Source organism: Rhinopithecus roxellana, chromosome 13 (assembly GCF_007565055.1).
Source record: "Rhinopithecus roxellana isolate Shanxi Qingling chromosome 13, ASM756505v1, whole genome shotgun sequence".
Taxonomy (NCBI): domain Eukaryota; kingdom Metazoa; phylum Chordata; class Mammalia; order Primates; family Cercopithecidae; genus Rhinopithecus; species Rhinopithecus roxellana.
This window is the reverse complement of record NC_044561.1, coordinates 27835039-27862800: the sequence shown is the minus strand read 5'-3', so window position 1 is coordinate 27862800 and position 27762 is coordinate 27835039. Positions and strand designations below refer to the sequence as shown.

The 27762-nt window shown below is 50.7% G+C and overlaps 1 protein-coding gene across 2 annotated transcripts in view; it reads left to right on the top strand.

Moving 5' to 3' along the window:
- Window positions 1-27762, top strand: part of TBC1D22A (TBC1 domain family member 22A) — a 424627-nt gene that overhangs the window by 242326 nt on the left and 154539 nt on the right. For both annotated transcript variants that reach the window (XM_030914235.1, XM_030914234.1), the window contains exon 10: window positions 4104-4179. In XM_030914235.1, the coding sequence (XP_030770095.1) occupies window positions 4104-4179 (76 nt within the window). The remainder of the gene's footprint in view (window positions 1-4103; window positions 4180-27762) is intronic.

Here is a 27762-nt window from a genome sequence, read left to right as displayed (position 1 = left end):
GGGCCAGGTGTGGGAGGTGGGGTGCTGGGCTGGGGTATCCTGAAGGCAAATCTGGTTTCTGGGCCTTAAGCAGACAGAGCCCGTGATCTGTCCAGGGGCCTTGGTGGAGCCTGCGGGCAGCAGGCTGCTGGGAGGGCCTGGGCAGTCAGTGCCTCCCCGGGACAGGCTGCTGCGAGGGCCATGGGTGGTCTTTGTCACTCCTTTCCTCAGCCACCCGGCTCTGGATTCCTTGGCCACGGTGTCTGCCTCCTTAGAGTGCCCTCGGAGGCTTCCTGGCCACTGAGCGGGGCCTTCTGCAGCCTGGGCTCACCTCCAGAGCCGGGAGGGCCCAGACCGACCCCCCTGCCCGTGCTTTAGCCTTGGTGCCTCACCCTCCGGAGGTGGGGCCGGGCGTCCGTGCTGCAGTCTTCTGAAGGCTGGTCTTCTCTGCCCCTAGTCTGAAGCCAGAATGCCAAGGCCGTAGCTGTCAGTCTTTGCAGGTCTTCCAAAATGCAAACCTTTTCTCTTTCAAAATGCAGACCTTTACTTTATGGGCTCTCAGTGCCATTCTTTTTTATTGTTTGGATTTCTGAGAACCCGTCTTCCCTACCTGGGTTTTGAACAAATTGAGAAATAAAGTTGTGGCAGATGGAGGCCAAAGAATAACTTTTATTTCTGCTCAACGAGAGCCTGAGATCCTGTCTTAGTGGGAGAGCCACTGAGTTGGCTGACCGACCCCAGGACCCATGAGGCTCGCCCACCCCATCAGAGCCGGCACTGCGGGCCGGGCCCTGCCCGCCTGCTGTGGAACCTCTGAGAAGTGCGAGGGACTGAACCCACCTTCGCGTCTCCCCGTTTTAGCCTCCGTGGAGCGAGCGTTTCTGGGAATAGAGCCAGTACAGGAGAGGCAGCAGCTGCGCTCCTTCCGCCTGGACGCTGACTCCAGGTCTGTCTGTTATTCACATAACCATCAGGGCCCTGGACGGCCAGGGGCGTGGCCTCCCTTGGAGTGGGAGAGATCTCAGTCCCTCGGGACAGACCACTGGGGTGGTTAGAATGTGCTCCCTATGGCTCCGGAATTTGTCGGAATAGGACATTAATGATGTAATCCTAAGGCCTCTCTGTACTGGAGGCGGCCACACACTCTGTGGTTTGCTTCTCACCCTTAATTCTGTGCGGCTGTATTGTTCAGCCGGGCTCGTCGGGATTCCTCCACGACATGACGCAAACTTGCAACACACAGTATACCCTAAATTTTAACATAAATCTGCTTCTGTTATCCAATCTCTGGGGAGAAATTCAGTCTTAAAGGGGGTGGGGAGAAATTCAGTCTTAAAGGGTAACCACTGCAAGTTCAGGTCCAACGATGATGACAGTCAAAGGAATTCAAGTCTGGAGCCAAAATTTCTTACTCCTGTTAAATTTCAAATATATGAAAGCTCACAATTTGTCCTTCACTTGCTGCTGCGGCTCCATCTCAGCTGGACAGGTGCCTGGGTCTCACTGACACCGTCGCAGCTCCTTCAGGGCCTGAAAGTCCTGCCTATTAAACGCCGTAGTTTGGACAGCCAAATTCAGGAGGCCTCCAAGCTTATCCCTGAATCGGCCCACGACATATATGAAACAAATCATCCCCAGGCCCCGGAGCAGTCGCTCCAGAGATCCTCTCTCCGGAGCCCATCCTTCCTGCCACCCAGGGTCACCGGAGGGCCTTGGCGTCATTCTAAGTGAAGGTGGCAAACGGAGTTTTCGCGGTTCTGCCCTCAAAGAGGTGTGACAGTTTGGAATCCAGAGCCTGTCACTTGAAATCCACCTGGGAGAAATCCCTCAGCAAGCGGGCAGGTCTGACTTGGCTCATTTTCCATTTCTGGGGAAAGAAAAATCCTCAGTGCCTTGTAGGCATTTTTTGTGTTCTGTGCCACAGCGGCTGCCGTGCCTGTTCTTGTTAGGAGATGTCATGTGTGCTCTGGGGGTGTGCGCGGATGTGTGTGCGCGCGCTTGTGTGTGTGTGTGTGTGAGAGAGAGAGAGAGAGAGAGAGAGAGAGAGAGAGAGAAACGTAGCGAGTGCTGTGGCTGCGTGTGTTCACATTCGACTTTCCAGACTTGGGAATGCTGCTGGCCCAAAAGCAGTCGCTCAGCTCCACGTTTGTCTTACCTGGGGTCCCCTCCTGGGTTCTGGAGCTGGAGGTTCTGTGAGTGCTGTTTCCACGTCACTGGGGCCTCCCGAGGGGCTGACACTCTTGCTGTGTGCCCCGTCACCCTTCTTCCACGTGCAGATCCTGTGCACTCCATGGCTGCGTCCCCTCACAGCACAGGGAGGTCTGCCTGGTTGACCACCTCCAGGAACGTTGTTCTCGAACTATTTTCCAGTCCTGAGCCTATGGAAAAGGAGTGTCAGTATCCAGTCCAGATCAGTCCCTCCACTTTCCTCCTGGGGTCTGAATGTTGGGTGCCATGTGGACAGCTGCCCATGTAGACCTGCCCCCCTGCCACGCAAAGCCAGCACCTCCCTCCTGCCAGATGGTGCCTGCAGACCCCTGCCCTCTTGGGCGCACAGGCAGCAGATCATCCCCCACTGTCGGAAAGGCTGCCCTGACACTGCCTGCTGCAAGCCAGTACCTGCCTGGTGGCCTGAGCCCGCTTGGTGAGCTGCAGTTGCCTGTGCCCAACACCTCCTGTTCGGACCAAGACTGCATTACCTGTGCCCTTACTGAGGTCAGTGGCCTGCCTGGCTTCCCCTAGCTGAGGCTCCTGGGGCCATCCCCAGTATCACTCCCTGAGGGCAGAGCTGCCACAGGCAGTCATCTCCCAGTACTGGCTGGGCCAGAGGCCCTGTGTGCTCACTAAAGAGTTAGAAGCCTAGGCTGGAACCCACAGGAGCCCCAGGCACAGCACCCGTCGTTTCACTGCCTTCTGATTCTCCTTTCTCCACAGGTTCATGGATTAGCAACCTTAGTTACACCTGCAACCCTGGTTCCCCATGCAATGTAAGGCGACACATCCGCAGGTTCCAGCGATTGGAACCTGGACATCTTTGGGGCTGGTTATTATTCTGCCTTCCACATTCACTGCTGTTGGGTACAGATTAAGTCTGTTAACCACGAGTCTGGTTGAAACCCTCTTTCTGAAAATGCCCCCGGGCACTGGCTGAGGCCCAGAGGGCAGCCTGCATAGGGAATGCCCTTTTCTTGTTGATGGGAGCTGCCTCTTTGTGTTCCTGCTGTGGGATGAGGCAGTGTGACCAGTCTTCTCTGGCCTCACCTCCCAGTGTCGTGTGTGTGCTGTCTTAGGTGGTGACACAGGAGTAATAGACCTGTCACTGCCCGGTACCTGCTGTGTCTTGAAATCTCTTCCGCATTCCACTTACTTATTTCCTTGAGACCTCAGATAGTCCTGGAAGGCAGTGTTATTACTCTCATGTTATTGGTAATGAAACGGAAGCCCAGAGGGGTTGTGTTACTTGCCAGGGTCACACAGCTCCTGAGTCCTAGAGCTGGAGCCCCATCCCTGGGCTGTTTGTCTGGAAACTGCCCAGGCCTCCTTCCCTTTGATGCTATGCAGACCTTCCTCTGTTAGTGTCTGAACTTAACCTGAGTTCACCCAACTATATCTCCGAGAGTAAAGCCACATGTCCACTGTTTTCAGCATCATGTCGTCAGTACTTGGATTGTGGCCACGATGATGGTGCTGTCAGCGCCGGGCACATTTGCCATTGGCTTCCAGCAGGGCTGAGTGCTCGGGGTCCAGGTGGCCAGCGAGGTGGTCAGTTCCCAAAGACTGTTCTGGTCAATGAGCTATGCACTTGGATGCCTGGTTTTCAATTTAGATATAAGTGTCTCACATTTACAAATAGAAATGTACCATTCCATGTTCCCTGAGATGTGCGTGCTCATCACCTGACATTGGGAAGTACTGGACTTTCTCTTCTCAAAATAGCACTCCGCGGCACCGCGAGGGGGCTGTGCTATGCAGTGTGCGTCCGCTTATTTGTTTCTCAAGATAAAATCTGCTTGTGAATTCATCCTATTATAAAGCTGCTCACGTTATCCCAGCTGCCTTTTTCCCTTTTGGAAAGTGTGTTTTATTTTATATGCACATGATTCACATTATTATTTTTTCCTTAGGACAACTACACCTTTGCCCAACCTGGAATTCAAATGAAAGTGAAAATGTTAGAAGAACTCGTGAGCCGGATTGATGGTAAGCCAGCTTCCTGTGCAGCCCCTCTCTGTGGGAAGGGGGAGGTGGCCCCCAGCCCTCGGTGGGACAGGGTGCTGTCCTCATCCGCTGGTGGCATCCTGGCCTGCTCAGGATCCTTCATGGGCATCCTTCTGAGATAGCTGCTGGCGCGTGAGCTGCTCTTATTTCTTCTTCATAAGGCGATATCATCAGAATTCAGTACATTCGCTTTGCAGGAGAGTAGTGAGTGTGCACTCGAAGCAGGCAGCGCTCACTCCTTATTAAGCTTGGTGATTGTCATAATCTAGGTGACGGATGGTTGTTTATGGTGGTCCTTCGGTACTCTGTTCCCTGGCTCTGTACATCATTTTTCTATCAAGGATGCTAGAATAATTCTCCATGGAATCTAACTAATTACTGAGTCTGGAAATAACATCTTTAATATTACAGAAAAATGACAGTGTGTGCTCAGGCAGTTTTAGATTATGCTTTCATGTTTAAGTGGGGGCTTTGAAATACTTTTTACCTTCATCTTTAAAATAATTCCCCCGCGATGTGCTGACTGTCATATTACAATAGCAGAGTTTAATTAAATGGAAGTTGAGAGGTAATGCTTGCCCGTTCCAGGCATATTCTCCCGATAGTTTGTTAAATTAATGAACAGAGCATTAAGCAAGTGATGCCAAGCAGAACCAGGCATGTATTTGTGATACCAGCTGGTCAGTGATGAGGTATGGAAAAGAGACATGCTCTTTCACAAAGAATTCTATGTGCGCTTGGCAAATGATTTCACACAACATGGAGAGACATTGCACTTTGCTGGAAACTTAGCCCTGGCCACGTGCCTTGCAGGGTCCTGCCCGCTCAGGGTTGCAGGTCACTGCTCCGTTTCCCCTCCCTGCGCCTTTAGCACGGAAGGCCATAACAGCCGTCTTCACGGGGAAGGCGCTCAGTTTGGGAAACTGCTGAGTGATATTCTAAAGTGGACTCCTACAAATTACAAGCTCCATTTTGTTCCTTGATTGAATCTGATTTTTAACTGTGTGTCTAATGGTTACTACCTAATTTCCATATTAGGAAGTTGTATGCAGCTCTTCTGATAATACTTTCAGTATTACATTTAGCTGCTTTTCAGTCTATCATCTGTTAAAAATACTGTTTTGGCCTCCGTCAGTGCGTTCCTGTGCGCTCATCGCATGCTGCACCCTGAGGTCTTGTTTGGGTACGGTTGGATTCTTCTCTCTGCCAGCACTTTCACAAGCGTTCCCCAGCCCCATTGAGCTCTTTGAAATATGATTTGCAGTAGATGGGAATTACACGTTCTTAGCAGGTTCTTCCTTTTCCACTTGTGTCCCTTGGAAGGCATATTTCGTGTTTTCTTGGAGGTTAGAAACTTGTGGTTAGTGCTCGTTTGTTCCGGTGCTGCAGTTTGGGAAATACTTGAATTGATTTTCTCTGGTGCTGTGGTTTAGAAAGAAACACATTGAGGATTTGCTGGATGATTGTTCAAAAGAGCAGCAACAGTAACCAAAGGAACCCCAACGAAATCTGTACTTTTTAGTAAATCGTGTTTTTATTTTCAGCGCAGCCTCTGAGTAGGCCATTTTCATATGGCAATTTTTGTTTAAAGGATCGGTGCTTCACAACAGACAAAGATGTGTGTTGCTGTAAAGAGGTTAAACCGTGTAACTTGTTCCTATTCTTCTAATGAAACCTTAAGGAATTTCTATCATGGCCTCAAAATAAGAATACCCAGGCTGCTAAAGCAGTAAATAGAATTTCTCGCGTTTGAGCTCTCAGACTGGTGGGCGCCATCATCCCTGAGCAAGCTTGGGAGAAGCATCTGCAGGCCTTGACCATGTGAAGCTCCCCTCCCCGGTTTCATCACTTGCCTCCTAGAGGAAGGATTTGTGGGTTGGAAGTTTTGCAGGGATTGTAAAGATTTTATTAAGGGCAGAGGATATTCTAGGAAGAAAAAATTGCTTAAAAAAGACAAGCCTGTCAGGCCGGGCCACGGTGGCTTAACGCCTGTAATCTCAGCACTTTGGGAGGCCGAGACGGGCGGATCATGAGGTCAGGAGATCGAGACCATCCTGGTTAACACAGTGAAACCCCATCTCTGGTGTGAACCCGGGAGGCGGAGCTTGCAGTGAGCCGAGATCGCGCCCCTGCACTCCAGCCTGGGCAACAGAGTGAGACTCCGTCTCAAAAACAAACAAACAAAGAAAAACAAAATGCCTCTCCTCATTTCTGCGTTTTAGGAGAAGGACAGCATTTATTTCAGAAAATTTTGATAATTCGGTGAAGGAAAACGTCTTCATGGACTCGTTGAGAATGGAGAGGTTTTGAGGACATTGCCCAGATGGGAACAGTTCAGAAAAGAGCTGAATTGCTCTGCAAAGTCAAGTGGAATTTCAGCAGTGGTGGCGTGAGGATAAGGGCTCATCAGGAGCCAGCAGAGAGCTGGAGGAGGGGGAGGTCTTGGGGATGGAGGGAAGCCTGGTGAGGGGTGAGAGGGCAGATCGGAAGAGGGCCGCATCACTCTTGTTTTCTTGCGGTAAGGAGTTGTGAAAGAATCTCTCAGAAGCACTTCTGAGTAGTTTCTTCCTATCTTGAGAAGTACTGTGACCCTTCTCTGTCATCCCTAAGCCTTTAGAAAAAGTCTGCCGCGGAGACACAAAGGTGCTGAGAATGAAGAGAGAGGGCTGTGTCTGTAATGGAAGCCGCGTGGAAAGGAGGATGGGCAGCAGCCTTCGAGGGTGTGTGCTGGGCGGGAAGTAAAGCCAGAGGCAAGCTCGTGGATGCGAAACTCCCCGGGAATCCCCTGTCTCCTTCGGGACAGACACTGTATGAGTTCCCAGAGTCAGAGAGGGTGACTGGAGCCGCTGAATTTGGAATGAAAGTAAAAGGTGAGAGTAGGAGGAACATGCATTTTCTTTCTTTCTTTCTTTTCTTTTCTCTTTTTTTTTTGAGACAGTCTTGCTCTGTCGCCCAGGCTGGAGTGCAGTAGCACAATCTCGGCTCACTGCAAGCTCCGCCTCCCGGGTTCACACCATTCTCCTGCCTCAGCCTCCCAAGTAGCTGGGACTACAGGCGCCCGCCACCACGTGTGGCTAATTTTTTGGTATTTTTAGTAGAGATGGGGTTTAACTGTTCACCGGATGGTCTTGATCTCCTGACCCTCGTGATCTGCCTGCCTTGGCCTCCCAAAGTGCTGGGGTTACAGGCGTGAGAGCCACTGCGCCTGGCCGGAACATGCATTTTCAGTTGTGGCAGGCTAGATAATTTCAACCACGTTTCTCACTGGATAAGAGTGTTTTTGTTTGTTTGTTTGTTTGTTTGTTCGTTTTTTGCCAACAAACAAAGCCAAAAGAAAGAGGCCGGGCGTGGTGGCTCACGCCTGTAATCCCAGCACTTTGGGAGGCCGAGGCGGGCGGATCACGAGGTCAGGAGATCGAGACCATCCTGGCTAACACGGTGAAACCCCGTCTCTATTAAAAATACAAAAACCTAGCCGGGCGAGGTGGCGGGCACCTGTAGTCCCAGCTACTCGGGAGGCTGAGGCAGGAGAATGGCGGGAACCCGGGAGGCGGAGCTTACAGTGAGCTGAGATCCGGCCACTGCACTCCAGTAGGGCGACAGAGCAAGACTCCGCCTCAAAAAAAAAAAAAAAAAAAAGAAGAAAGAAAAATAAATGCCTTAAAAGCATTGAACTGCTATCTACAAAATAAGGACTTCCTGGGCCAGAGTGGTGCTAGGACCCAGCTAGGCATGCCCAGCACAAAAGCTCCCATTGTTCTCAGTGTGTGTTTCCTGATGCAGAAGAAATCATCCCAAAGCTAGTTGTAGTTTGGACACCTCATGTCATGCTTGGGTCCAACCCATTTAGTCAGGATAGGGATCTGAGAAATGCCCATATAGTTTCCGAGACCCAGAATAGTGACACGTGAGGGTAAAGCGGAAGTGATACACCCTCATAAAATCTAGGTTCCAACCTGACAGGGCCTGGGTTGTTTGAACCTTAGTTACGGTGAGTCTGTACTGGAGTTCCCCAGAATGCTAGCGAGAAGCAACACAAAATCTTTTTTGGGAGGAAGTTACAACTCAAATTGTAATTTTTTTTTTTTTTTTTTAAATAACCCCAAACAGCTTTTTCAAATACAATGACCCACACACACGAACCCAGCAGATGGAGGTTGCGGTGAGCCAAGATCGCATCATTGCACTCCAGCCTGGGCAACAAGAGTGAAATCCGTCTCTCACACACACACACACCCACACACACCCACACACCCACCCACACAGAGAGAGAGTTGGATGATGTTTTTGTGGCCAGAAATATGCCATTGGAACTTAACTGTTATTCTGTCAATCAGCCTGTGGTAAAATTGGTTTCATTTATGTCATTTTGCTTCAGGTCACAGCTTCCAAGAACCTATGGATGATTCTAAGTGAGTATTTGGTGGCCAGTGCTGCCAAGTTCCACAGGCACCAGCCTAGAAAGGACTTCAGAGATAAGAGTATAAATCTGGAGTTTTGCCCCAAATTTAATTCTTTCATATAATCTTTTGGAATATTTTAAGGGCTTGGCATTTTTCTTCAGGAAGAATAATTTTTCTGAAAAATTCCCGAAACAAGGCTCATGGCTAAGTGGAATTAAATAACTAAAATTTGAGTATAAGTCTTAAAGTTTATTTTGTTTTATGTTAGAATAGGGCATGTGTCCAGCAACTCCACAAAAAAATAGAATTAGGATGTCATCTAATCGGTATTATCCTGCTTTGTGTTACTTAAAATTTTATAAGCATTTGTAGGCTTAAAGAGGATACGCTGTTCATTCTAAAATTATCTAGCTAATATGTTCTCAATATTTGTATTAATTGTCAGTCTGTTCCCTACTTAGCAAAGGATTTCGTATGTAAAATCAACAGTTCACACCAATTATTTAGTAATTTACTGCTGTAATAATAAATGTACATTTACTCTCCAACTGACAGAATTTCAACATGTAAATCACATGATGAGATTTCCGCATCGAGAACGCTTACACATACTTGAAATTCCACGTTTTTGCAGTGAATCCTAATGACGTCCCCTGTACGTTTAGTTGTTACATCTGCTACATGTGATGTTAACCTCTGAAATCACATGATCCCTCATTGCCCCCCAAGATAGAACGGCCAGAAGAGTGGGCTTTCAGCCCTAGCTTTTCCAAAGGCTGGAGTCAGAGCCCCTCTGTCTGAATTCTGGGGCCAGCCTCAGCCGGGACTCAGTGTCATGCATTTTTTGTGACATAGATGATGTCGGTGTAAATGAGATATTTCCTACATTTTTTTGATTAAAAAACCACGGAGAACTTACCTCAATATTTAAAAAGAATATTTGAAACCTCAGCAGATGTGTCCATTTGATTATGTCCATTCTTGATTTTTTCAGATTTAAAGATCAGATCGTAAACAACTGCACTGCAGATCAGAGAATTGTCCCATTGGGGGTGACACTGGCCCTAAAAGGGAAGCTCATGGATTGTTTCTGGTGCCACAGTGATGGTGCCGGGGCACCCATGGACGAGGGGAGTGGGCAGAGCTGTTCCCTGGGGCCCTGGTTCTGGTGGGCTCTACTCTCACGTTGGGTCAGTAGGAGCTGCTGGCAAAACCTGGTCATTGCTAAGCTGATCTGAACTTAGCTTGCAAGGAACAGCACCCCAAAGCCTTCCCAGCAACAGCATCGAAGCCGTTGCTGGGGCCACCTAGGGGGTGTAGGGTGGCCCACAGCCCTGTGCCTTCTGAGTTTTCTACTGTGCCTTCGCCTCTCTTTCGTAAAAATTGGGAACAGCTAGATCTCTTTACCTTCTAACCCCACAGAACCTCCAAGGGCTAGGGGCGCCAGACTGAGCAAATAAAAATAGAGAACGCTAGTTAAACTTCAGTTTCATATAAACAGTGAGCTTTTTTTAAATATGAGTACGCCCTGAGCAGTGTTTGGCACACACTGAAATTTAGAGTTCGCTGAGTCTTCTGTATTTATCTGGTAATCCTCTAAGGGTGAGTTCTGCATGGGGTGAAGTGGAATTCAGTCCCAGGCTTGAGCTCCAGGCTACCCTTTCCTCCCCGAGGTTGCAGATGACAAGAATATTGCCTTAAATGTAATGTGTTATTTGAAATTAAAGTATACACACACACCCTACACACACAGGCCTGTATACACACATACCCTACACACACGCCTATGTACACACACCCACCAGATACACATACACATACCTACAGATGCACCCCTATATACACATACACCCCTACACACATGCCTGTATACACACATAGCCCCATATACACACCCCTACACGCACGCCTATACACACACCTGCCTTACACACATACACACACCTACATATGTACCCCTATACACACACACCCCTACACACATGCCCGTGTACATACACCCTCATACACACACACACCTTCACAGATGTCTATACACACACGTGCCATATACACATACACACTCCTATACACACACCCCTGCACACATGCCTATATACATATACATACACCCCTGCATACACCCCTATATACACGCATCTGCCACATACACATATACACACACTGATACACCCCTGATACATACATACCTACACACATGCCTGTATACACACATCCCTCATACACACACCCCTACACACACCTGCCACATATACATATACACACACTCCTATATACACACACCCCTCATTTATACACACATGCCTGTATACACACCCAGCCCTATACACACCCCAGTGTACACACACTTGCCATATACACATACTCCTATACACACACACCCTGCACACATGCCTATACACACTGCTTCACATATGCCTATACACATAACTGCCATATACACACGCAGGCTCCTATACACACACCCCTGCACACGTGCCTGTATACACACGTACCCCTCATACATACACACAGCTGCCATATACATATACATACACCTACATACGCACCTCTGTATACACACACAGATGCCTATATACACACACACTCCTACACATATGCCTGTACACACACCTGCTATATATGCATACACCCACACACCCCTGCCCAAGTGCCTATATACACACACACCCCTATATATACATACCTGCCATATACACATAGACCTACACACACACCCCTGTATATACACACACACACTTATGTCTGTACACACCTGTTATATATGCATACACACACATGCCTTTATACACACACACCCCTATATATATATACACACTCCTATACACACATGCCTATACACACCCACCATATACACACACCTGCCGTATACACATGCATGCCTGTATACACACATACTCTTACACACATGTCTATACACAAACACACGCCTGTATATACACATACCACTCTACACACTTGCCTATACACACCTGCGGTAGATCCACACCCCTCATACACACATGCCTATACACACCTGCCCTATATCTACACCCCTCATATACACACATGCTCCATATCCATGCCCCTCATATATACACAGAAACACTGCTATACACACACCCCCTACACACACGCCTATACACATATACACACACTCCTATTAGATACGCCCTAAACAAATGCCTATACAAACACGCTTCTCATATATACACACACCCCCACACACGCCTGTACACACATACCCCTATGCACACACTAATACACATATATGCGCATACCCCTTTAACACACACCCTTATACACACATGCCTATACACCCACCATATACACATGCATACCCACACACACACCTAGACATGCCTACACGCATGCCTGTAACACACACCCCCTGTATTCACACATACACTCTACACACATATGCATATACACATATACACAAACCTATATACACACACACCTCTGTATACTCACATACCCCCTACAAACATTCCTGTACACACACACACCCATATACACATACGCATACACACTTACACACATACATCTACACGTCTATACACACACCCTCATATACATATACACTCCCGTATACACACACACCCCCTTATATACACACTCTCCATATACACACACCCCTATACACATACACAGCTACACACAGATGCCTATACAGACACCCCCATATACCCACACACCTCCTACACACATCTATATACAGACACATGTATGCACGTACACACACCCTTATATATACACACCCTGTACACACACACCTCACAGAGTCCCATATACACACATGCCTATACATGCACACACACACTCCTACACATATGTCTTTACACACATGCACATATTTAGACACACCCACTTTAGATATGGTTTATCTCATTGGTATATGGTCACTGCGTTTGAGGCCATTTATGTTCCCATATTCTTGGGGAATGTGTTGACACTGGTCACACATTTCTGTTGCTTGATGTGTCAGAGGAGGGCCACCCTGTCTCCTTCAGGAGAGATTCTTGTTGGCAGCCAAGGACTTCGACTGGGCTATAAATAAACTTTTCTCATTTGACTGTTCACAGTGCAGGCATCGTGGTGAGGCTGCTCACCCAGTGACAGCTTTGAAGTGAACCTACCCTTCATTAGTTTTGGTCAGTTTCTGGCACATTTCTGCCTTCTTATTCTCTGAAAGGCTGGCTTAGGACTTCTTGACCACTCTGGTGAATGTGTTCACAGTCAGGTGGAGGTGGACCGCCTTGTAGTAGGCTGGATCTTGGCAGTGACCCCGGGTGGTGAGACCTTAGGCTGTGAGCCTGCGTCCACAGCACATCTTCTGTGGCTGTCTCAGGCCACCCAGGATGGCAGCCTCATTGATCTGACCTTGTAGGAGCTTCTTATTTCTGCTTTTCAGCTCCTTAGTCAGCTTCGCGATTTCTTCATCTCTGGTTCCTTCTCCCCCTGCTCTGGTGGCAGTTGCACCCCAGACCCTCCGCTCCTCTTTCTCCAGCCCTAGGCCGTGGGATACCACAGCCAGTGCTCTCAGGCCTCTGCTTTGGTGCTTCCTTTGTTCCTCACACTCTATCCCTTGTTTCCCCACGCATGACGGGTCATGGGAGTAAAGTACTTATAGGATTGCCTGGTACCCTTAACTCTTATGCAGTGTTAGTACCCATTATTGTCATTATCATCACCATTACCATCATCGTGATTGTCATCAGCAGCATCATAAACACCATCATCACCACCATCATATCATCATCACCATCATTGCCATCATTATGTCATCATCACCGTCACCATCATCATCACCATCACCATCATCATCACTATCACCATCATCAGCACTATCACCATCATCATCATTTCATCACCATCACCATCATTACCATCATCACCATCACCATCATCACCACCATCATATCCTCATCACCATCATTACCATCATTATGTCATCATCACCATCACCATCATCATCACCATCACCATTATCACCATCACCGTCATCATTTCATCACCATCACCATCATCATCACCATCACCATCATCATCACTATCACCATCATCATCACTATCACCATCATCAGCACTATCACCATCATCATTTCATCACCATCACCATCATTACCATCATCACCATCACCATCATCATCACCATCACCGTCACCATCATCACCATCATCACCATCACCATCATCATCACTATCACCATCATCAGCACTATCACCATCATCATCATTTCATCACCATCACCATCATTACCATCATCACCATCACCGCCATCATCATCATCACCATCACCGCCATCATCATCACTATCACCATCATCATTTCATCACCATCACCATCACCATCATCATTACTATCATCACCATCATTATCACTATCACCATCACCATTTCATCACCATCACCATCTTCACCATCATCATCACCATCATCACCATCAACAAATTGTACAGCAGATGGGTCCATGGTGGGGCTGAGTGTTGTTGGAAGTTTAGTCTGAAGGGCTCTGCTTCTCCCACGTTGGACCTTGTTGAGCTGCCAAGGTCGTGGACAGGAGCTGTCCATGCCCGCTCCTGAGGCAGCCTCTTCTGTCCAGCCCCCAGGGAGGTCAGTTGGAGTGGAAGACACTGGCTGAGTCTGCATCAGTGGCACCGAGGTGACGGTGGCCATTGTTATGAGTCATATCTTACACTTGCACCTGTAAGGAAGAAAATGCCAAAACCTGGTACTGGAGAATGGGTGCACCTGTGTGTGGGAAATGGCTTTATGTACTTGAACATTTTCCCTTTCCTGTGTTTTTAATTCAGGTTAAATGTGATTTTAATGAAATTTCTCTGAAAGTTGTCTTGACTACCTTGTAAGGTGAAAATTGACTTATTCTTTTAAGAGAGAATTCAGTTACCGCTAGGAAACTAGATTCAGCTTTATTACCACCCAGGTGGAAATATTTTTATTGCCCCTGCAAAGTAAGCAGCCGAGGAGCAGAGGATAAATCAGCAGTGCAGCCGAGACCGGGGAACAGGCAGCAAGGCTCCCTCCCCCGGCTCTTGTCCTCATTAGGCTCCGGAAGGGCTGATCTGAGCATTTGAAATGATAGTGGTATTTTATTTGAGACGTAAGGACATGACAATTGGCAAGGCACATGCGTAGTTGCTGTTATGTGAGATCTAAGGTGTGTGGACTTTCTGGGAGGCATGCTGTGTGTGCTGGCGAGGGCTGCGTTCCTGTGCTCCTGGTCTCCTGGTTCAGGCAGGGTCTTGGTCCCCACGGGCCTTCACAGTTGAATATGGCTGTTTATTCTGTGACCAGGTGACTCTGCTTATCACTGTCTGTTGAAATCATTTCAGTGAACCTGTCTGCAGCCTGCGTTCCGGGCTACCCCAGGCAGGAATTTGCTCTCTTGTTGGATGGACATCCTGAGTTTCTTAAGTCAGGATGATTTAATGTGCTTTCTACTGAAACTCTAAATGGATATTTTGTTCCTTTTTTTGGGAAGAGGGATGCGTTATATAGAACAACAACAACAACAACAACAACAAAAATCAAAGAAATAGAAGTTTCATGTAATCCCCAAAATAACGTGTTAGGAATATACACCTGGGTTCGAGTTCAGCCTCGGTCCCTGACTCTGGACCTGGGCTGCTGCTGGTAATGATGACGATGATGGCAGCCAGCGTTGATGAGGTGCCTGCAGTGTACGGGACACTGTTCTCAGCTCTATATCTGTTTCATTGTGCTGACTTTTCGTAACAGCCCCATCTAGTGTGTAAATGGGCCCCACCCCCGTGCTCAGAGTCCTGCCCATCTCTGCTCTCAGCTTCCCTGAAGGCTGGATGATCTCCAGGTGGCTTCCAGCACTGCCCATCCTGGGTTGGTGCACAGGAGAGAGCCCTCCCTGTTCCTTCCTACCCACTTGAGCAGCCTTGGGGTGTCCTGTGGGCCCAGGGGGCTTGCCTGTCTCTGCTCCGGGGTTTCCTTGGGAGCCGCAGCCTGCAGCTGTGCCTGTGGTCGGGCCCTCCACCTCCACTCCCCCAGGCTTCCTCCTGGGACTCCTGACCAGCGTCTTGTGCCTTATGGTGCCCCGCCCACCTCATGACCCTGAGCAGTGGGAGGAGATTAGACGGTCGAATGTGCCCTTTTGAAATGAGGAGTGGTCGTTCCTTCTTTTTTGGCTTCGAGCACATGCCTACATTTTCATCCCGATGTTCCCCGTAACCAATGCCCAGTTTGTAGAGTGGCCTCAGCACATGTTGGGGAACTAAGTGATAAAGTGTTTAATGGAGCAGCCTGCACGTCAGGGCTCCAGCAGCCTGTGTAGCTTCACGTTGCTTCAGTATAGCTCATGGGTGACGCCCCTGCTGCTTAAAGAGGATGTTTGGAGTGGGGATTTAAAGCCGTTTCTCCGTTATTTTCATCTCCAGATGTCTATGATATCCTTTGGGTTTTCTCCATAGCTTTTGTTTTCCCTGAGGATCTCAAATTCTCATCCTACTGCCCTTTTAATTCATAAAATAGAGAATCTGCATGTGCAGAAAAGCTCTGTAATTTTACCAGTAGCAGCTTACGCTACTGCTACATCCCCTGTAAAAGTGACAGAATACAGTGTTACATTTCTGGTATAAATGACGAGGATGCTTGCTGACTCCCTTGCTTACATCTGAGAATTGTCTTTGCCTCAAAGTAAATCCTCTCCCACCCCGCTCTGCCTTGGTGGCCTTGTCCCCACCCTGCCCCCAGCGGATTCTGCGTACCGGTCCCTGCACACTCACCTGTGGGCCCCTCAGGTTCACTGGCCTCTCCCAGCAATCGACCATCGTGCTGGGAGGAGAGGCCATGTTTCCTCTTTGGAAGAGCCTTGATCTGGAGTGACAACCTTCGCGTTTATTTTCCACCACCCCAAAGTTGTTAAGATGGTGAAAGGAGGTGATGTCTGCCAGGGTGCTTTGAAATGTTCGGTTCCGCTGTGAAAAGTTGGCAAAAGCCTGAACGTAAGATTCCATGAGTCAGAGGGTCCTGGGGCTCACATCCCCTCACCCCTCCTGGCCCTGAGCCATTAAAACCCAGACCAGCCCAGCACTGGCACGTTCTCTGTCCCCATCCTGGACCTGCCAGCCTTTCCCTGAGGTCCCCAGGCCCCAGGGGATTATTGTGAGGCCCCCTCACTCTCATCCTGGGCCCTCAGAATCAGGCCTCTATGTCCAGAGTGCTGCCTTGGAAGAGGGATATGGCCTTGTCACTGGGGTCCTCCGTGGCCCTCACCTGTTTCTCTACTCTGCTTCTTTCTAAGCCTTGCTGCCTCCCTGACTTTTCCTGCGTTCCTCCCAATTTCAGCTCATTTTAAGGTATTCCTCCTGAACAAGTAGAGAGAGGTTCATTTTCTTAAAACTGAGGGACAGCTTTCATCCCACTTTTGGACCGTGGCCTTCAGGTAGGACCACACTTCAGTCCCCGGCTGGACAAAAGGAGTCGCTTATTCTTTCAGAGCTCATGCTGATGTGTAGTTGGCTCATGACCGCGGAGGACATTCTGCCCTACATTAGAAGACGGAACATTAACAGTTGTTCCGAGAGCTCATCCTTCCAGGCCTGTGCTTAGCACAGAATCATAAAAACCTTGCTGTTCAGAGTGGAGGGTCCTCTGAGATCCTCTGGCCACCCCCACCCAGTCTGCCGTACAGCTTTTGGAAAGCCATCCTGCTCCAGTTACGGCTGAGCTGGGGTGGACCGGGACAGGGCTCCCAATATCTGGCCCTCCAGCCTCCCACGCCCTGGGGGAATGGAGCTGGACGTTGAGCTTGCTGCAGAGCTGCAGGGCACTGCCTCTTCCGCTGCGTTTGTCCCGGTCGCTTCCTTCCCAAGACCGTTGAGGTGCTGGGAGTGGGAGCAACAAAATTGTGACTAGTATTTTTCTTTCTAGCTGCTCGAGCGTGGAGTGTGTTCACCACCGGGAAGTGGTGATGACCATCCTGTGTGTAATGAAGAAGAAACACGTGAGGCCTCCCTGGCTCATGATCCAGGCAGTTTTCTCCTTGGTGATGGTATCTGTGTGACTCTCCACACCGAGATTGATGTTTGGGGTTTATTGCCGAGCTGAGACTAGTTAGTTAAATTGTAAGTAGAGACATACAAGTAAAGCGATTCTCTTTGACCTTAGCAAGAAAGAGCTGTCGTGGTTTCGAATGTAGGCCGGCAAACTGGTTTTGAAGTGACCCCCAAAGTCGCTGCTGATCACCGTTACAAGTTACTAGAGAGACTGTGCCTTTTCTCTTCTTCATTTTAAGGAACGAGCGTCCCTCTTAAAATCAGGATAGGAGGCCGCATTGCAGGTGGAAACGCGTTGCCTTTCCGTGCCAGGGCTTGCTGGGGATGAGGACAGTTTATTTTGATGCAGTCATTTTCCTTTCCACACCATAAGCCGTTGGTCCTGAAATAAAAGACATTGTTCCCAGGCATTGGAGGACACATCCCGTCTCTCTGCTCCTCTCTACCCCCTCGTCTCTCTAGACCCTGGACTGTGGGTTCCTGCTGGATCAGCCCTTCGAGGTGAGGGACGTTCCCACTCTTCTCAGACCCACTGTCACCTAGGCCTCCCTCTGCAGTCAGAGGTCCTTGTCACTGCACACGCCAGTCCTCCCACTCTGCTGTGCCTGGGTCCTCCCATCCACAGACCCTCAGTTTGATCCTCTGCTGGGCGGAAGATCTGGTGATCTGGGGGTGGGCACTGGACCCAGGCAGTGGGACGTGTGGGGATGCACAGGGGTGGCTGTGGGGTCTAGCTGCTGCTTACAGACCACGCTCCTGTGTCCCCTCACCCTGCCGGTGCCCCTCTTTGAGGATGCACAGTGCTACCAGTCTCTGATGGGGGCTCATCGGGTGCATCCGGGCTGCCCCCAGCGCTCTGCAGCGCTGGCCTGGGCTTTTGCTTTCTCAGACCCCAGTGAGGACCACTTGTCCATCTGCCTCCCAGGTGCTCCCATCTGACTTTTCTCCCCTCCCTGTGTGCGTTGAGTGTTGACTCTTCTGTGGTTTGTGAGGCGCTGGGACCAGGAGAGGTGAATACAGGTACCCAGGGCCCTCTGATGACTCCCGTAGCCCCAGGCCTTAGTCCGCGCTGCCCCAGACTAGACCCAGGGCCCCAGCAGTCCCCGCTGGACGTGCCGTGAGTGCTCTTTTGTAGTGAGGTGGCTCCCGCACGCAGCCATGTGAGGGCCCTGGGGTGGGCGCAGCCCCCTCCAGTGCTCAGCGCTCACTGCTCATCAAGCCTGCTGTCCCTGCGCCCTGCCAGGCAGCCATGTCCTTCACCTCACTTACTCCTCACGGCAGCTCGTTAGGTGGGAACTAACAGTGTCTCCTCCTGACCAACAGGGACACTGAGGCTGAGAGGGGACTCTTGTCCGAGTCACACAGGTGAAACTTGGGGTCCATATTGGAGCTTGGGTCTGTTGTCTCTGGACCTGTTGCCTGCTGCCCCTCAGCCAGGGCTCTAGCACGGCCTGTGTGTGGGGTGGGTGTGTTGGGGGGACTGCTCCAGTCCCAACTGCTGCCACGTGGGGCCTCCCCCGCCACGTTCTGTTAGGGAGCCTCTTGATGTCCTTGGGACACACCCAGCTGCAAACAGAGCCGCTCTCTCCCTTCTGAGCTGCCTGGGTGACTGGGGACCCCGAGGGGCTTATGTTCACCTGCCCTGTCCTCCCTGGCGCCTGTGCACACACCTGCACAGAGCAGAAGGAATTTGGACCCATAGGTTCACCTCTTGTAACTCATGTACATGGCTCAGGCGTTCCTGATGCCACACCTGTGGGACAAACTGGACACAGCAAGGTGTTTTGGGAGCACAGAGCCACTGTCAGAGTCATACATCGCACACACCCAGCAAGTGATAGCATGTGAGCGGACGTGGTGCTGAAGGTGGCCTGTGTCGCCCATGGGCTTCGTGATTTTGAGAACCAGGATGCGGTTCCTGGCACAGGTGCCTGGGTGGCACCTGGAGGAGTGCGAGACTCCCGAGGGCCCCTCTGCCTAAGCTGCCTGGGGAGGACGGCTCGCTTTATTTAATTCACACGCACAACACATTCCAGGAACAATGAATGCTTTTAGCTCTCTGTTTAAGTGAATTATAGAGGTGTGAGGAGGCCACGCCCACCCCCTTTTACACTTGGCGCCTCCCTTCTAATTTCAAGGAAACCTGCAATTCAGCTGGAATCTGTAATTTTCTACTTGATCTTACTCTAGCTGTTCTCCCATCATACCTCTGTGAGCACAGAGAGCTCCAGAAGGAATTATATCTTGTCTTGTGACCACACACATATAATTAATTGTTCTGGTTGAACACGTTTTACCGCGCAGTGTCCATGCGGGCTGCTGCCTGACAGCAGCAGCCGGTAAGCCAGGGCCCAGCATCCAAGAGGCAGATGTGCAGTGATGGGAGGTCCACCATCCCTGGCCACAAGCCACTCTGCGGTGGTCTCAGCCAGGAGGAGAAGGGAGCCTCCCTCCTTGAAGCAGCCTGGCGTCTGGAGCATTTCGGGGTCTTGGCCTTGCATTGCCCTATGTAGCCTGGAGCCAGTCCAGCCAACGGGCCTGGGCTTCTCCTCACGTCCATCTGTCTCCTCCTCTTTAATCCCCGGAGAATACAGCCTCTGCTTATCTGCCACTCAGGACCCTGCAGCCCCCTGCCTGGTCTCCTTTGCGTTCACTGGCCCTCCACACTGCACATGCCCCCCTGGGGTGGCAGAGCCACTAAGGGTGGAAGTAGGGGTTCCTGAAGAGTCACCAGCATGCACTTCCCTGGTTCTGTCCCGGCGTGTTTCCTGTGAGTCCAGCCCTCCAGTCATGCCAGGGCTCCCGGTTGTTAAGATTATAGAAGCTTTTACACTGGGCACTGGCGCCCTGAACTCCTGAGTGCACCCCCTTTGTTTCAGCCCTAGGAACCTTGGTGGGCCTTTAGGGAAGCCCCCTTAGCACTTGGTGACCTGCCAGGCAGCCTGGCAGGGTAGCCAAGACCCTGATGTGGGTGCCAGCATCCTGGTGGGCACGTGTTTGGTCTTTATCCCCCACCTCCTTGCTACATGCGGTGGCTGACTACGGCTGGCTGGCCCTCCCCCAAGGAACCCTCATGTGGCCCAGGGAAGCTGCCTTCATGATACTCACTGTTTAGTGTTTTGAATACAGTCCTTGCCCCAGTCAGCTTGCTCAGGTGTCCCTGGAGTACGAGCCCCTCCATTGGCTTATCCTGAGGGCTGGGCTGGGAGGGGCAGTATGTGATTGCAGGACACTGAGCTCTTTGCCTGATAGTGTCAGTGGAAGGTTCCAGAACTCTGCTGTCCCCAAGCTCTTCCACTTCGGATCCAGGAGCTCCCTGAGCTACTGTCCTTTGTCCACTGCATGAGTCCTTCCTGCGTCTACCTGGCCGTCCTCTCAGGTGGAGCCAGACTCACATTGCTCTGTTTCCAGTCGCAGCTATGTTAGTTTCAGAAGCTGCTGCTGTGGATGTCCTCATGTCTCTGCCAGTCCTGGCGCGACCTGCCTGGGTGGCATGCGGTGGGGGCTGCTGGCCTGCCTCCTGCAGAGCTGCTGTGGGGCTGTTGTGCTCCTCAGTCCTGGGCCAGGATCTTGCCCTCTGGGGCCTGGAGAGCCTCCCATTGCGCTCAGGCTTGATGCACCTGTCCCAGCGCCTGCTGATGGTTTTGTCTGACGCGCTCAGGCCTGCGATGGTTGCGGATGGCGGCTTTCGAACTCTAGTTTTCCTCCATTTGTTACTTGGCTTTCTGGCTGTGAGGAGCAGCTTTTCTTCTCCTATTTATTGGGACTTGGGGATTCTCACTTTATTACCAGTTATAAGTCTTTACTGTCATGAATGGTGTTGATGCTCCACATTTACCAAACTTGGTGTGGGAGACTTTTTAAGGATTTTTCCATGGGAAGAAGGTGGTAATAGAGTTACTCTAGAGTGGAAACTTGCATTTTGTATGAAAGTCACATGGGCACATGGGAAGGCCAAGGAGAGGGTCCGTGCAGGGAGATGGGAGAGGGCAGGAGGGCCACACATGACCAGGGAGTGAGCCCAAGGCTGCAGTCTCTGGCCACAGGTGAGGGGTCGCCTTGTTCTCTGAGATGGGGTTAGGGGATGTGGGAGCTGCCTTCCCTGAGTGTTGGGGGAACTCGGAGCTGGGCACTGGGCAGGCACCGTGATGGGGTTGGCTGCAGAATGCTGGCAGGGAGGTGGGCTCTGGGCACAGCCAGCGGCTTCCGAGGCACACACGTGCTCTGCCCTCCCTCGGTTCCTGTGTGCCCTGGGAATGCCAGGTGGAGAGGGATTGAGGTGGGGATGCTCAGGCTTTGCATGACCCATCAGAAAACAGAGTAAACTGTGATTTGCTCCCAGTCAAAGGTTTTACGGGAAGTGAGAATTTTTCAGGTATTTGTGGTTAGATTTCAGTGCTAGGAAAGTGAAAAAAACTCATTTCTGTCAGAGGAGTAAGGGACCTCTTAGTTCTTTGAATGTGATGGTGATAAAACTTCCCTTGAAATTTATCCTTTGATAAAGGAATCTCATTTTTAAACACCTTCCATTCATTATTTAAAGGGTTTGGAGCTAAGTACCCAGGTGACTTTGTCCTGCTCTCTTGGTAGCCATGAACGTGCCTTTAACACATTCCTTTCCTGCATGCTGTCTGCGGACCCTCAGCAGCGGCGGGGCTGCTTATGGATAGGGAGTTGGAGCAGAAGTAGTTTGTAATGGGGAATCATATTCCCAGGAAGCTCTGGTGTGGGCAGGCGCCCCAGAGATTGCTCAGGCACCTTGTTCTGGGCACTGAGACCTGTGCCAGGCGAGGGACCCAGAGGCTGGGGGCCCAGCGCGACCTGACTCTTGCAGTTCCCGCTTCCCCTGCGTCAGCGTGGCTGCCAGCACTTCTGTTCTTCCCATCCGTGGAAGGGGCGCCTGTGGAGGGGTGGAGCTTTTCCCGCGTTTTGTCTGCAGCGGAGTTTCTGCGTGTTCTGCTGGATGCCTGTGGATCTGTGCCGTTGGTCTGTGCTGGGGGAACACGCAAGCCCGTCACGTCTCACTTCTAGTTTTTGTCCTTGATTTACTCTTTCAATGACATCAGTCACTGCGTGAAGAATACAGGTGCCCCCATTTTAATGGAATCTGAGGAGACAGACATTGGCTAGACTGCTTTTAATTTAAGCCTCTGCTTTTAATTCAAGCTGCTGTTCGGCTTGGCTGTTCTGCCTCTTGGAGCCCGTCTGTCTGTCCGTCCCACTCTCCCCTGCTTGCGCTAACTACACACATTCACGTGAGTCACTCACTGTTGGTGGCTGTTTAGTGAATAGCTACTTGGCCACATTGCTGAGCACCATGAGGCATTAAGGACGTCAGGCTTGGGCTCTAAAGCTGCGTGAGCCGGGACACTGGCTTGGTAGCACTCCCCGACCACTGTGTCTCCTGCTCCCAGGTCGTAATCGCTATGAGGAGTGGGTCCTGGTGGTGGGCGGGGCCAAGTCTGCTGAAAATGAAGGCGACTGGGATCCTGGGCGGGATGAGCAGAAACTCGGGATCCTCAGGGCCTTCGCCTGTCACTCAGTGTATCTGGAGGAATTCAGTATGTGGCATACTTCGGAAGCAGTTCTCCTTTCCTTCCCCTCATCCTCCTCCTGTCTTTGCCAGACGTTCCTGTCAGCATAGCACTCACTGTGGGGCCCTGACAGCCCCCGTGATCCTTGGAGTCAGTTACTCAGCAAGTCTTGTCCAGTCCTGTAGTGTTGGAGGCCCTGGTGCAGGAGACAGTGAGCAAGGCCAGCCACAGCCCGTCTTCACTCCAGTGCCTCCCAGCTGACCTGGTGCCCACATCCAGCGCAGGGAGGGAGGACGGAGCCTACATTTGCTCACTTTCCGAGTGACCTCCCAGTGCGCTGGGTAGAGCAGGTAGCACCCCTCCACTGTCCAGTGGTCCCAGCACCTGCTCGTGCCTCCCACTCCCTCCCAGCCCGGTGGCTTCCGAATCAGGACATGAACATCCTCATACTTCAGCAAGCATCTGTGAAATGTCCACTGTGTGCTGGGACCTGAGTGGACAGTGATGAGCTAGACAAGGTCCTTCTTAGCAAACTGTTCTCTGATGAGATGGCGGATTGGGAGGACAGATGGGAGCCATCACTGTCTGTAGTTTCTGTGACAGGGAGCGTGAAGGACTGAGTTGAAGAAGTGTCCAGAGATAGCTGTGCAGAGGTTGGGATGTCAGTGCTGAGACTCGTATAGGTGTTTGGGGGCAGAGGAAGCAGTGCAGGTGTGCTGGGAGGATGGGGGCAGCAGAATCAGCAGTGGGGGCTGTGGGTGGGCAGGGGTAGCGGTATGGGGCACGTGGGATAAAGATGTTGTGGGCAGCGGTGTGAGCATTGGGAGGTGTTCAGGGAAGGATGTGGTTTGGAAAGTGCTTTTCCCCGAAGGCATGCTAGGATGATCCATCCTACCCATCTGTCCCTCACTGGGTGACCCATTGATCCAGCCACCCACACATCCATTCGCTCACTCACTTAACCCTCCATCCTTCCCCTCTCCCTTAACTCCGCATCCTCCCTTCTCCCTTACCCCCCATTCTCCCCTCTCCCTGAACCCTCCATCCTTCCACTCTCCCTTAACTCCGCATCCTCCCTTCTCACTTACCCCCCATTCCCCCCTCTCCCTTAACCCTCCATCCTCCCCTCTCCCTTAACCCTCCATCCTCCCCTCTCCCTTAACCCTCCATCCTCCCCTCTCCCTTAACCCTCCATCCTCCCCTCTCCCGTAGCCCTCCATCCTCCCCTCTCCATTAACTGTCCATCCTTCCCCTCTCCCTGAACCCTCCATCCTTCCCCTCTCCCTTAACTCCGCATCCTCCCTTCTCACTTACCCCCCATCCTCCCCTCTCCATTAACCCTCCATCCTTCCCCTCTCCCTGAACCCTCCATCCTTCCCCTCTCCCTTAACTCCGCATCCTCCCTTCTCCCCGATGATCCATGGTGACTGCCATGGGTCATCGCCTGCATTGGTGTCATCCCCTCTTCTGGAGTTCAGATACAGTCTGAACTTAGTTCTAATCCATGGAACGTGGGATTGTAGGATGTCAATCCTGTAATTATATAGGATTCCCCCTTAGCAAGCAGGAGCTAGAGATTTCCCTTTGTTTCTGAAGTAAGGGGCTGGCCAGAGAAGCCCACATGGCAGGGGCTTGTGGGCAGCCTCCAGCCCATAGCTGGCCCTGAGTGGGACGCTCAGTCCTGTAGCTGCCAGAGAGTGAATCCTGCCTACAACCTGAATGAACCAGGACACAGGTTCTTCCCCAGTCAAGCCTCCCGATGAGGATGCAGCCCTGACTGCAGCTTTGTGAAGCCCTGAGCAGGGAACCCAGCAGAACCCCACCTGTCACCTGGAGCCCTGAGCAGGGAACCTAGCAGAACCCCACCTGTCGCCTGGAGCCCTGAGCAGGGAACCTAGCAGAACCCCACCTGTCGCCTGGAGCCCTGAGCAGGGAACCTAGCAGAACCCCACCTGTCGCCTGGAGCCCTGAGCAGGGAACCTAGCAGAACCCCACCTGTCGCCTGGAGCCCTGAGCAGGGAACCTAGCAGAACCCCACCTGTCGCCTGGAGCCCTGAGCAGGGAACCTAGCAGAATCCCACCTGTCGCCTGGAGCCCTGAGCAGGGAACCTAGCAGAACCCCACCTGTCGCCTGGAGCCCTGAGAAGGGAAGCTAGCAGAACCCCATCTGTTGCCTGGAACTCTGAGCAGGGAATCTAGCAGAACCCCACCTGTAGCCTAGAGCCCTGAGCAGGGAACCTAGCAGAACCTCACCTGTTGCCTGGAACTCTGAGCAGGGAACCTAGCAGAACCCCACCTGTTGCCTGGAACTCCAAGCAGGGAATCTAGCAGAACCCCACCTGCAGCCTAGAGCCCTGAACAGGGAACCTAGAAGAAACCTCACCTGTCACCTGGAGCCCTGAGCAGGGAACCTAGCAGAACCCCACCTGTTGCCTGGAGCCCTGAGAAGGGAAGCTAGCAGAACTCTACCTGTCACCTGGAGACCTGAGCTGGAAACCTAGCAGAACCCCACCTGTTACCTGGAAGTCCAAGCAGGGAATCTAGCAGAACCCCACCTGTAGCCTAGAGCCCTGAGCAGGGAACCTGGCAGAAGCCCATGTATCACCTGGAGCCCAGAGCAGAGACTGTAGCAGAACCCCACCTGTAGCCTGGGCCCATAGAGACTGTGACCCATACAGACTCATAAATGTATGTTGTTTTAAGCTGCTAAGTGTGTGGTAATTGGTAACAGAGCAACAGAAAACTAATAAAATAAACAAAGGACAAATAATCCCACAGAGTCCCTGTCTGCCTCCCGCTCCAGCGCTGGGATTCAGGGCCTGCTCCACTCACTTCGATGCGGCTCTGACATTCCTGGGTCAGGAACTGCCGCCCGCTTGCCACCCTGCCCACTGTTGGCAGGCGCTGCTGGCTGTGGCAAGTGTAGACAGGGCTGAGTGTCTTGCAGTGAGGGTCTCAGAAGGGTCCCACCACCCCTTCCCCTCCACAGGCTGGGCATTTTCCCTCAAATAGAGAAAAGAATACAATCAGGATTAAAAGAAAAATCACAGCCCCACAGTTCGTTTAAACTCGATCAGGGAAATGAGCACCAAATATTGGGAATTTTTCCTGTTTCCAGTCAACATTGATGTTGATGATCTCAAGACAAAGACGCCTTCAGGTTTGGTGACAGCCTGTACACCCAATGTTCTAGTTCATGTTTTCAGGGAGCATACTCACTCTACTGCTTGAATCAACTAAAAGCTTGAAAAAATATGTGAAACAATGGTTTTTAACATACGGGACGTAAGGCAGCCGGGCCATCCCTGGGAAGGAGGAAGAGTGCGGGGCGAGCTCCGTGATTGCCCAAACGCATTGCCTGGAGAGAGTCTCCGGAGCATGGTGTGGGGAGGCACCTGTGGGTCTCCCCAGGTGTAGACAGAGCGGGGAGTCTGGGGAAGCCACGGCAGCTGGGGTTCTTAGGGCTGAGGCTGGGAGAGGAGAAGGCAACTCAGAGAGAACCCAAGTTCTGCAGGGATTCCTTTCAGGTGTTAAGCTGAGTACTGATCAATACACAGAGGTGAGGGTGGGGAAGAACCGCTTGAAATGATGAGAGAGAATAAGCCTCAGAGCCCTTACAGGGTGGAAATTGTGTCTGTTCCCCAAAGCCAGAACAGAAACCTTTGGAAGCCCCCGGCATCAGGCAGGGAACTTAGAAGGGTTTTCCCTCAGTAGTGGTAGTGTAGAAACCTAACCTAAATACTGCTCTGGCCCAAAGCTTCAAAACAGGATCCTACACAATTAGTCTGTTCCCAAATGACTTAATTGCATCCTAGCAAAAATTCAAAGATATTTGTAGGAATACAAAATTACCAGGTGCCCAACAAGGTAAAAGTCACAGTATCTAGCTTTCAAAGGCATTGTCAGGCGTGCACAGAAATGGAAAATATTGCAGATAACGAGAGCAAAAGTCCATCAAAACTGACCCAGAAATGACACAGATGTTACACTCTTTAGTTAGGCAGAGTCATTAAAGCGGGTATTATAACTGTGTTTCGTATGTTAAAAATCTGGAGAAATAAAGACATGGAAGATATAAAAATGATCCACATTGAACTTACAGAGAGGAGATACCATGTCTTAAATGAAAAGCATACTGTGTGGGATTATCAGCAGATTAGACTTTCTACAAGAAAAGATTCATGAACCTGCCAACACTGCAATAGAAACTATTCAAAATGAAAGAGAGAAAAATGAACAGTCAGTGAACTGTGGGACATTTTAAGTAGCTTTATGTATGTGTAGTCTGTGGTCCGCTAAAGGGAGGAAACAAAAAATATTGGAAGAAATAATACTTAATTTAAAAAAATTGTATGGAAACTGTAAAGCTGTAGAATTGAGAATGTGAATGAATGCCAACCGAGCAGAAAACATGAAGAAAACCAGTCCAAGGCATGTCATAATCCAGTCGCCCAAAACTACTGATATAAAGAAAACATCAGAAGCATCCAGAGAAGAGACACCCTGCATCATAAAGGTAAGCCTGACAGCAGAAGTCTCATTGGAAGCCTGGAGACAAGGGGGCAGCCTATTTGGACTATTCAAAGAACCACAAACCAGA